At 32.6% G+C, this 12190-nt stretch overlaps 1 protein-coding gene and 1 long non-coding RNA gene across 2 annotated transcripts; one reads left to right on the top strand and one right to left on the bottom strand.

Moving 5' to 3' along the window:
• Window positions 1-153: 153 nt before the first annotated feature.
• Window positions 154-1807, bottom strand: LOC107027925. Its single transcript, XM_015228980.2, has 4 exons — window positions 1679-1807; window positions 1206-1560; window positions 545-622; window positions 154-417 (listed from the first exon to the last, which is right to left on the bottom strand). Exons 2-4 carry the CDS (start codon window positions 1539-1541, stop codon window positions 367-369), a joined length of 465 nt encoding a protein of 154 aa, XP_015084466.1. The 5' UTR covers window positions 1542-1560; window positions 1679-1807; the 3' UTR covers window positions 154-366.
• Window positions 1808-4593: 2786 nt separating this feature from the next.
• On the top strand, window positions 4594-10707 carry LOC107028138. The gene is made up of 3 exons (XR_001457796.2): window positions 4594-4735; window positions 5207-5264; window positions 10247-10707. It is a non-coding gene; the product is annotated as an uncharacterized LOC107028138 (long non-coding RNA).
• Window positions 10708-12190: the final 1483 nt, after the last annotated feature.

The raw sequence follows: 12190 nt of genomic DNA, 5'->3' as shown, positions 1-12190 counted from the left end.
CCTAGCCTATTCTACACCTACTTAGAAACTGTCCTGGCCTGCTCTGCCCCCCATTAGCCTATTCCCATCCCTACTATTCTATTTCTCATATTTTTATTTTTAAAAAAATACAAAAGCAAAATTATTTAGGAAATAACTAAAAGTATAAAGACATGAAATATAACGTTTACAATCTTTTAATTTACGCCAACGAAGAAGTACAATCAAACTAGCCCTTGAGATCATTTGATTTACGAATAAGTTATCTCAAAATTAATTATAGGGTATCGAAAGGCGAAAAAAGTACATTTGATCTTCAGCAATACCAAACAGCTCATATTTTCAGTCATAAAGTTTTTTTTTTCACTCAATGAAACCAGTAATAGTTTACTCAGAGTCAGATTCCATGTTTCCCATAGCTTTGAGTCCTCTTGGTCTCTGAAAAAACAACGTAAAATAAATTTATATCGATCAAAACTAGACTTGTTTGATTGAGTTTCGAAATCCAAAAAATATCACGTAAAAAGACGAAGTATTAATAAGTAATTTCGAGAGAGAATTGTACCTTCTTGGATACTTTTTTCTCTCTAACTTCATATCGCTCCAACGATAAATCACATAGCCAATCTCCAGGACTTATCAGCTACACAAATTTCAAAATTAACAACCTTATTACATACAACAATAGCAATTTGGCTCAATTAGGTAATTATACATATTTTAAGAAATAAAAATGAAATCATTATGTCTACGTCTATTATCTTAATTGCTTAGCCTTTTTTATCTTCTAAAAAAATTTATATGGCCCAACATAAATGAAACATCTACCTAAATCGTTCCACCTTTGAAATCGTTCATCTACTTAACTAACTAAATTTATATAATAAGAAACATCTCAGTCGATCAAAAATATATTTAAATTCAATCATTCAAATTAAAATATTATTTTTAAAGCGATCAATAATTAGATAAATAAAAATACAATGGTATACTTCAAAAAAAAAAAGGCCGAGTGTGACATTTTTCTTTTTTTCTCCTAGTCCTTTGTGCCCACCACAAAAAAAGCCAAAGTTTAGCATCCATAAATATCATTGTCCCACCAAATAGTATTCTTTTATTTATTTTTTAATAATATATAACATAAAGTAATAATTAAAGGAGTAGTACTTAATTCAAGTATACTTAAAATAATAAAATAATTGGGAAAAAGAAAAGTAAAAGCTTACATTGAGGGTACGTTGAACAGTTTTGGCTCTTTTTTTGGGTCTTTGAGGCAACTTTGAGCCTTTGATAGCCATGAAATCCTCTTCTTTCTCCTTGTTTGTTAAACCTATCACAAACTTAGATGGCCATACCATCGGAATCGCTTCATTTCCGTCTTCCTTGCTATCCTGCGCACTTTCCGACGATCCAGCGCCACCGTGGTTGTTGTTAGCATAATCATTTCTGACAGTCTTGTGGTGGTTGTGCTTATCGTGCGCACTGCCTCGCTTATCGTGCGCACCACCGCCCACTTTTTCCGGGGAAGCCATTGATCTTAACCCGTTACTCTTTTCTCTCATCACGATTGATTTATGTGACCTGAAAATAACAAAAATTTGTAAAAACAAAAAAAAAAATTGTTTCTTCCTTTTTGTCTAACTGCTAAAAATAAATAAATAAAAACACTATGGGTAAAGAGGATAATTACTGAAATAACCTTTGTGTTTGTATAGATCTGAGAATTGGGGAAGGGGCTTTTTGGAGAAAACTAATAAAGTGGAAACCAAAGAGAGAGAAACAATGGATTATTTGTCCTAGATTTGAGAAGGAAAAAAAAAAGTGAATAAAAATGGAAAAAAGTAGGGGGCAAGATGAGCCGTGTGATCAGAATTGTAGAGAAGGTTACGTGTCCTGATTACAAGATTCCAATTTGTTATTGTTGTGCCAAGCTATCTATTGTGGACCCACATACCTTATTGAGTATGACGATTTTCCGGCGGAGTAGTAAGTGATCTTTTATTCTGAAAAATATCTATGTTAGGAAGTGTTGTGGGACTTTTTGATGCGAGTTCAATGTATAGAAATTTACTAGTTTGTTCATTCTTTACATGAATTTACTTTTTTGGAGTCTAACTAACTTAAGATTCGCACTGAAAAATTCTCATGTATCTCCGAACAAATTCGCAGTGCTCCTATCAAGCATAATACTTTTTAATTAAGAATAAAAATACTTACCATTTCATTGTAATCCAAGAAAGAATAAAAGTACTTATCATTTCATCGCAAATCAGAAATCCCGGTTGATCAAATATATTCACTTGAATCTATAACTTTGTGCATTTCCTATTTTTTCTATAACAATGATGTAGAAAGTTGAATGAGTTGGTATGCACCTTAATTAATAAAGTATGGCCCATCTCCTACTACCACAACAAGAAAGAGCTCTTTATAGAATTAATTTTATTTTGAGTGTTTTTAAATTATAAATATTAATTTTTAGTATTTAAGTAAATTAAAAACCATTAAAAAAATACTTATTTTAAAACTAAATAATAATTAAACCAAAAATTATAAATTAAAATTTCTTACTTGTGAAAGTTAGAAGCCAAACCACAAAAACTACAAAGAGGATAAAGAAGAACAAATATTGTCCCCCACACGCCATCCTATATAGCTAATTCTAAGAGCTTCCAGACAAAGTAGTCAGAGGTGGTAGGATTTTAATGTACGTTTTGGCTCTGGATAATTCTCACTTTTTTCTAAAAAGAAATATATTATAAACATGTTGATATAAAGTTGTTATAATTTTTTAAAGATATTTTGATATTTTTAGAAATTCAAAAAATATGTTTTGCACAATAATATTATAAATCAACCACAATAATTCAAAAAATTGTGATTATATGCTTCCATTTTCGAAAACCATTTTAAACTTAAAAACAAATACAATTAATTTACAATTTCTATCTAAACACGCGAATAATATTTTAAAATCGTGCCTTATATGCAATTCAAGACCTCATCTAAACAAAATCACTTTGATTTGATTATTTAACCCAAACAAAATTATCATTGAATACCACAGAATTGACTGGGGGTAAAAAAGTTCCAATTGAATAGAAGAAACATAAAAAGAGCTAAACACATCTCTGGCACTAAAGAAGTGTTCCTTTTGATCTCAGACCTCCTCTAAACACATCTCTGGCAAAATATGCAATAGAGATGACTCCAACTATAAATCCGAGTAAATTCCCCACCATGGAAAACCATGAGTCTATGATCCAACCAACAAACCTTTCTCTCGTGAATAAACCAACTAGCTTTGTTCTTTGGAATACTAGGGGTACAAACAATCCCCAACTTAAAAGTTAGAAGTTTTACCTAAGATAAATACATATGACAGATGTTGGGTATGTAAATAAGCAAACTTTACAAACTAGTGATGCATTTTAAAGTCGTGTGAACCTAGACTCAAAACAGACAACAGCACTAGCGGGCTGGGCCATTATAAATGGTATTATATTAGAATCACTCTTATTTTAGCCTTGTCGATGTGAACCAAGTTCAATTGAATTTAGGCAAATCCCGATAAGGCAGGGCAAAACTCAGTGCTAAGTTTATGCAAATCTCATATGGTTGGGAAAACCTGAACGAGAATGCTGAGTCCATAGAGGGGGTGTATGTGACGCTCAGTTTAAGATTAAAAGTCTCACATCGGTAAAGTACATGAGAGATGTTGCGTACATAAGTAAGCAGACATTATCAACTAGTGACACATTTTAAAGTCGTGCAGGTCTAGGCCAAGAGCGAAAAAAATATCACTAGCAGACTAGATTTTTACAAATAATAGCCCTTGCATGGTGCCCTTGCATCAAGAGAAGCTTTAGGGAATTAATTAGGAATCATAGCCCTTGCATGGTGGCCTTGTTGGAACCTACGGTAGAAAATCACTTGAAGCTTAAGAATAAATTTGAGTTTAATGACTACTATGAAGTTCCAGCCCAAGATAGATCAGAGGTATTGTCCTGCTTTTGTAACACATCGAAGACTAGTAAGTTGAATTAGAACTAAAACGTGAGAATTAACATCAAGGGAAAATGGGCAAGGGCCAAGGCTCTTCATTTATGGCCAAGACATTGCCCACCAAGACCACGAGGGTCTTTACGACCCGTAGTGGAATTCCACTTGTGGAGGTGGAGGCAGTAGCCTCGTTAGGCTACCCTAAAAAGTGACCCCTCTACACGAGCCACTTCACGGCTCGTGAAGCCTTAGACATCTCATGAGAGTGGTCTTGGGCTTTACTTAGTGGGATGACCATTTAGGGTGGCTTGGCCTAGCCACTGCTTCAAGGTCAACGAGAGGGACCACGACTCGTAGTGCCCTTCGTGAAGTTGCCTTTGGCGTGCGAGCTAAAAGAACAGTTTCCTAGGCCACTACCTCAATACCACGACTCGTGGTTCTTGACCACGACTCATGGAGCCCTCGTGTCACTTGGGCAACTAACTTTAAGTGAGGGTGATTTTGGGAATTACATGTTTAAGTCCAATTAAAGTGGAGTCATTTTGGGCGAGTTTAGGGGAACTATATATGTTATTTTTAGACAAATTCACCCAATTTAAGTCATAATTCTGAAACACCCAAATAATTTCTCAAATTTTATGTTCTTTCCCAGAATTTCTCTCTCTAGAACTCAAGGTAGAAGAAAAGGAAGGTTGAAGTTAAGGCTTGAAGAAACAAGGCTTTCACTCAATTTCTTTGGACAAACATAACTAAGGTATTGTAGTCATTTATCTATGGATAGTTTTCATCTATGGAGTCCTTCTAAACTCAATTTCAAAAATAATAATTTCCCTAAAAATTAGGATTTTACTCCAAGTCATGGATTTCTTTTCAAAAATGATTCTATTGATTTAATTATTTGATACTATGATTGAATGGAGGATTTAATATAGTTTTATAATGAAATATCCCAAGAATTCATGAAACCCCCATATTTCAAATTTTGTGACTTTATGATTTAGGTGAATTGTAGAAAGAGAGTTTTATGAGATTATGCTTATAGCAATTGTAGTAATTGAATCATGTTATCATTCATGTCTAATGTTGTAATTCGATATATGCTAATTGAATGTGATCTATGGTACTTCAAGCATGAGAGTTATGCATGTTTACGAGGTTTATGTGTATGCTTTTAGATCACTCTGATATGATTATGATCTAATTGTTGTGTTGATTGGATTACTAGCATGGTAACTGTGACTCACATTAAGCACACCTCTCAGGACATCCACGTTATGATTCAGGTATTTCCTAGCCATAAATCTTGCTGGCTTAATGCTATATATTCTAGTACTAAGCTAGACTACTGTAATATTCTTTGGATTAATTTAGAAAACATTGCTTCCTCATTTAACAATCCATGACTTATTGCATGAGACTTTAATGATATCCTTAGTCAAAATGATAAGTGGGGTGACAGAAATATAATTATAAGTAGATTTAGGTCTTATGTTAGTAAGATTTAGGTCTTATGTTAATAATTTTAATCAGATTGACCTTGGTTTTAACAAGAGTGAGTATACTAATTGAACAAGATGACTTTTGCTCACAAAAAAAAAAAAAGAATATTAAGAAGGCTGGAGGATATCTAAAATTCAAAAGTTTATTCATATAGTAGCTTCATCTAATAACTTGAGCTCTCTCTGACCCACGACTATAACGAATTCTTAAAAGTAGAAGAAGATTTTTGAAAAATAGATTAAGAATTCATTGGCTCAGCGATGGCGATACTAAGACCAAGTTCTACCATCTTTCATAAATGAAAAAGAACAAAATATCTTACTTCATTGATGGTGATAATAATAACTAGATTACTTGGCCATTCATATATTAATCATGTTTGCAAATCCATCTTTTCGAGAGACCACAACTATTCTTATAAATTTAACATTAACAATATATTTCATACTCTACATCTCACCCATGTGGATTATCAAAATTAGTCTAGCATTGTAAACCATTCAAAGCCCACCCACACATCTTCCAAACTTAGTATATCTGAAAATTTTAAATAGCAATTCTAACAACCTAAAAAATTCTGTCCTACTAGGTTATGCAATACAGTTTATAAAATTATCACTAACGTCATTGTTATGAGACTCAATCCCTATTTAAATGAATTAATTGGACTTTTCCAAACTTGCTTCCAGAGTCCGCGATAACAACATTATTATCTAGGAACTCATAAATTACCTCGATTGTTCCAAGAGAAAAATAAAAAAAAGGTATTGTTATGCTGAAAATAGATCTCAATTTTTTTTTTGATCGTATTGAATAGTCCTTTGTCTACCAAACTATTCTACACTATAATTTTCCTTACCAAATTACTAAACTCATCATGAGCTATATCACCACTTCCAACACAACGATCTTAGTCAATGATACTTGAACATACTATTTTTCTATATCTCGCGGTATAAGGTAGGATATCTGATGTCTCCATACATCTTTATCCTTTGTATGGAACGTTTTCCAAATCACATTATACATTAAATTGGGACCTGATAGCCTAAGTCCTCCCACCTTATGCCATCTATTCTTTGCGGGTGATCTTACCTTCATAGCCAGAGCTAATATCAAATATGTAACAAGTATACACACTTGTATGAATTACTTCTATCAATTCTCTAGAAAAATAATGAACTCCTTAAAATCTAACGCCATCTATGTAAGCAATCGTACCCTCTCTTGGTTCAAAATCAATCCCTCAAGCCACTTGGTTTTCATATTCTTAGATAAAATCTAAAGTTGTTAATTTTTCAATTAAATAATACGATGAACAAAATCTTATCCTGGATAACTAAATTTCTTACTCCAATAATTTTACCTTAACACTATATATCTACCTATTCTCTCCTTGCCTATAAAAACTTTTCACCATATTGACCAAATTTACTTTTTTTTAGAGTATATTAATGAGTAGGACTGAAATTCCAAGCGCTCCTAGCTCAGAAACCACACACAGACAAACACATGGAGGCCCATAAAACCCAGAGAAACTTTCTATGGGAATCTACTGACCATAAAAGAAAGTTTCATCATATCTCTTGGATTACTATTACGACCCGTAAACTTTGTGGAGGCTTGGGCCTAAAAAAGCTCACGAGAAAAACTTTGTGGAATCATGCGGTGATTGTAAAATCATACATTGAATGAAATTAAAGCTTTCATACTGGCCTAAGTTTAGCACACTCTCTTAAATTCAAACAGGCTCTACTGGAATATTACAATTGCTTAATCACATAAAACCACCTTATGTATCTATTATCTTTCAATACATGTCATTGTTGAAGAAGTTGCGAAATTCGGAGGTCCGTCATAACTTTAAGCAAAGAAACTATGTACAAGATATATTAAATAAGCAAGACTCCAGGTTAACAGATTATAATAAAACTATCATTTTACAATCTCCACCGGACTGTGTTAAAGACAACTTGCTAAAGACAAGGATGAAGTCACTTCTACTAGACATTTTAACTAGCCTATATGTAACTCTTATATATATATATATATATCCTTTTAACCCAAAAAGAGAGTAAGAGGATATCAATGATCTAATAGTAATGCTCCTCAATCATTTTATATGGTAAGCACTTGCGTTCAATCATTTCATTCAAACTTATTCCTCTTTTAGAGTATATGAAAATAGGTACTATCAATTCTAGATGTGTTGATCAAGAGTTCATAACATTACCACATAACCACTTACAAATCAAAATACAATTAAAGGTCATTCATTATTATTCAACTCTAGTTATATTAGTGTAAATTTTTCACACAATAATCTTTCCTTACTCAACGTAAGGAGATTTAAAGTAATCTTCTTGATGGATCCTTATTATGCCTCAGAATTCCAATGGCCTAGACTAGAGCCTCACTTATAAATAATGCTTTAAAATGGTGTTTTCAGGCCTGAACAAAGGAAATTAACTTGATTAGGAAGTATTAGAGTCTAAACGTCAAGAAACGACTATGACGTCCGGAGACTAGTGAAAGTGATCTAGTGTTCCTTTAGGTCTTGGAAGTGGTTTAAAAAGTTGTATAAGGGTTAAATATTGTAATAAGACCTTTAACATATGTTATTACGTGTTTAGGGTCAAAATGTTCGTGTACGACTCCCCAAGGACCACCCTAAGGAACCTTGAGGAGGACCCATCATTTGACCCTAAAAGTTGTCAAGAAACAGCTTGGAACCACGAGGGGAACGATGAGCCGTCGATGGGCTTACGCCTTGTGGTAGACTCATCCCTCTTGCCCCCCCAAAAGGGGCTCTCTGTCCCAAACCACATTTCACCAGTACAGTCCGTGGTTTCGTTGATGGGGCGTCGACGGGGTCTCGTTGATCGACCCAAACCCCACTGCCTTTACACGGTTTAAGTGGCGGTGATTAGGTAATTATTTAATTAATTAACGGGGATAGTTATAATTAGTTTGTTTAGGGTTATTTAATCCTAAGTCATTAAACTAACCTAACACCCCATAATTCCCAAAACCCAAAAGACTCTCATATCTCTCTATGTTCTGTCACTATTTCAAAGGCCCTCGTTTAAGAAGAAGATCAAGTTCTCTCTATGGCTTCAAGATCAAGGATTTCCTTCACCAAATTCTAAGGATTGTTAAGCTATGCAGGCTATTCACTCTTGGGACTCCTTTCACCAAAGGGTTCTTCAAAAATTAATTCAATGTTATTTTTGACTTGAATTGTTTAGTCTTGATTCTATTATTAGTGATGAATTATGCATGTTTATATGTGGATTGATGTACTACTTTAGGATTTGACCTAATGCCTTCAAAAGGCCCATGAATACTCTTCTTCTCCTAACACTAATTTTTGAATTATGTTGGTTTATGATTAAGGGGACACAATTAAATGTATTCTTGTATAGTTTAATATTATGTTATGATTATGATTGAATTGTTGGGTATAAATCATTGAATTGGGAGTGAAGTCTTGAAAGAGCTTTCTTGGAGGCTAATGGTAAGACTTTCAAGTTCATGAGTACTTTATTGTAATGATGTTAGTATATTCTTGATAATGTGGTTCAATTGAAGTATGAATATGTTAGTATGATAGGAATGTGATGAAGTTAGGATTATATGAATGTGATGAATTGTGAGATGATGATAGGTGTAGTACTATGAGGGATTAGAGGTGATTCCTATGTGCATCTATTTACTATGTTTATGATGATGATATGCTCACATAATGTTGGGTTGTGATGAAAAGACTTTATCATCCTAGAACCTAGGAGCTATGAACATGATATATGAGGAGCTAATCTCCTAAGACATATACTATAAATTGGTATTTAAGAAAGACTTAAAGACACATCAAAAAGGAAATTTAGCTTAGCACCGAGTGAACTTGATAATGAGAGGTGTTCCTTCACAAAGGAAGGGAGGTTCACACTATGTTCTCTCATGAGGTGAAAATTATAACGCTAATTAGCATAAAGACAGTCTCTAGTAACAACCTCCTAGTTCCTTAACTATGTGCTCCATAGGAACCTAGATAGTGGATCCACCTAGATGTTATTATTATGTATATGTCTTACCTTGGCAAGTAGGATGCCCTCCTTTCGGTGTGAGGGTTTGACATCATATTTTATGTTTAGCTCACATGGTCTATTGTCGGTTATGAAGAAGTTTCTCGAAAGTAAAATGAAAGAATGATAATGATAAGATGAACATTAACTTGGACTATTGAAGGGGTATTGCTTAGTGTAGGTAAGGGAATGAGACTTTACCTATACATTGCACAAGTGGACCTTGAGGGGAGTTCTATATATGTGATGTTGTTTTTATATGATGATGTTTTCACTTGATATACATCATGTTGGTCTAAATTGTTATATATGATGTTGACTACACTTGTTATTAAGTTATATGAGGGTAAGACAATGCTTAGGGTCTTTTGCTAGTTGACTTGGTTTATGTGGGGTAATGGGACTTCACATACACATTGCACTAGTTGGCTTGGATTGGGATTTTGAGTAGGGTATTGTGATATATTGATGAAATAGATTCTAAACATGAAATATTGATTATGACTTTGGTAGGATGCTACTATTGAACATGAATATGAATATGTCTTTTTATGTGGTGATATGGACTCGTATATGTTCTTGGAATGTACATAAAGGTTTTTCATACTTAGTACATATAGTTTGTACTAACCCCTATTTCTATTACATTTCTACAATAATGTATGTTTGGACCATTGAAGGGTTTCAAGGCCAATTTTCAAGAAGCTTGAATAGATTCTCAAGTTGGTGAATTCTCAAGTCCGAAGAAGAAACCTATCAATCTAGTTCTTGTCATTTGATTAGTCTAAAGACATTGTTCTATTTCTTATCCTTTTTATCAGTTTAAGCTTATGTTTGTGCTTTAAAATTCTCCTTGCATGCTCATACATTCTATGTACTGACCACCTGAGTCCCAGAGTATGATTGGTGAGCCTCTTTGCTTTCGGAAAGACTCCACACTATGCTTTTATTGTTAGTTTGTTAGGATGATCGAAGTTTTGTCCCGACATCCATCGTAGTACTTTGAGGCTTTATAGACAGTAGAGTTTTGAGAAGTCCGTTTCATTTTCAATTGTTAATGTTCTAGAGTTGAGTTGTCTCTTTTGGCCAGTTGAATGTTTATTAAGTATTCTAAGTTATTTACTTTGAGATTTTTGAGAAACCTTTACTTTTGAGTTCATATATTGATGAGTAAGTTTTCCATTCAGTACTAAGCCAGGCCAAGGGTCCGCTTGGGGACCATCTATGGTTCTGGAGTGCCAATGTCGTTTACGGTGTAGACTCGGGGCGTGACACCTAATATTGAATAAACTTTTAATTTTTCACTTATGATATTTTTGTTCTTATTTTTATCACTTTAACTTAAAATCAAGCGTTGTAAGAGTTTTTTAATCTATTCAAATATTCCAAAAATACTTAGAAGCTATATTAGCTTAAAATAAGTCAATTTAAATGGACTTTAAGGGTATGTTTGACCATGCGATATGAAATCATGAGATAAAGTTGAAGTTTTGTTTGGACATGCAATTTGGACTTTTTATATAGCATAAAACCCTCACAAGTTGTAAGACTATTAAAATTGTCTAAATTTTTTTGTACAATCTTACCAAACAGTGTTTTCAAAAAAAAATTTGTGGCGAATCTCTGGGCAGAGCGTATTAAAATGCCTCGAAAACAAATCGAAGACATAGATTGATTTATAGAGCATAAGTCTTAGAATTTGGAGCGCAAGTTTCGAGCATAAAAACGTACGCCTTGTGCGTTTTTTTAACCCTTTTTTTACTTTATATCATATTCTTTTTATTGGTATAATGATATTTCACAAATAGTAATTGTAATATTTTTTTTCTATATTATTCGTTATAATATATATAATCTCAAATAAAAATCATAATATTTTTTTCTTTATATTATAGATTATTTGTTATAATTTATTTATAAAATAATTGAAAGTTTTATTTGCTTAATTTCTTAGTAACAAAATAATAAAATTGAATATATAAGAGATTACGTCTCTCTTCGTACTGCATAAAACATCTCGCCTTACGCCTCCGCCTTTTAGTACATTGTTACCAATTACGCAAAAGTTTATAATATTACATAATTCACTATCACAAAGTCATTCTAAAAAAGTACAACATTTATTTATTAAAACATAATTAATTAATTCAATAACAAAATTCAACATAAGTTGTAACCAATTAAGAAAATTGGTTTTTTCAAATAATGTAACCCTGGTTAGTATTGTCCACTTTATAATGATGAAAAAATATTTTTTTATTAAAAAAATATTTGAGTGAAGTAGTAATAAATTTGATAAATAAAATAATGAACTTGGTGAGAATAAATGGTAATTAATAAGTGATTTGAAGAACTTTTTTATGTGGGTAAGAATAATCGTTATATGAGATATAAATAATTTAAAAGTAATAACTAATGCTATGAATTATAAATTATATTTATATATGCAATAAATGATTAGACAATTTAAATGTGGGTTTTCTTTAAATTTGTGGGTCTTATTTTTTTAGAGGATTTTTTCGCAAAAAGCCACTATAATAAACTTAAGGCATAATACATAAATGTGTCCTTTAACTTGGCTTCAAATCATATTTATGCCATTCAACTTTGGATGTTTACAAATA

The sequence above is a fragment of the Solanum pennellii genome, chromosome 8 (genome assembly GCF_001406875.1).
Source record: "Solanum pennellii chromosome 8, SPENNV200".
Taxonomy (NCBI): domain Eukaryota; kingdom Viridiplantae; phylum Streptophyta; class Magnoliopsida; order Solanales; family Solanaceae; genus Solanum; species Solanum pennellii.
Note: the sequence above shows the minus strand (reverse complement) of the source record. Positions and strands in the feature narration are given on the sequence as shown.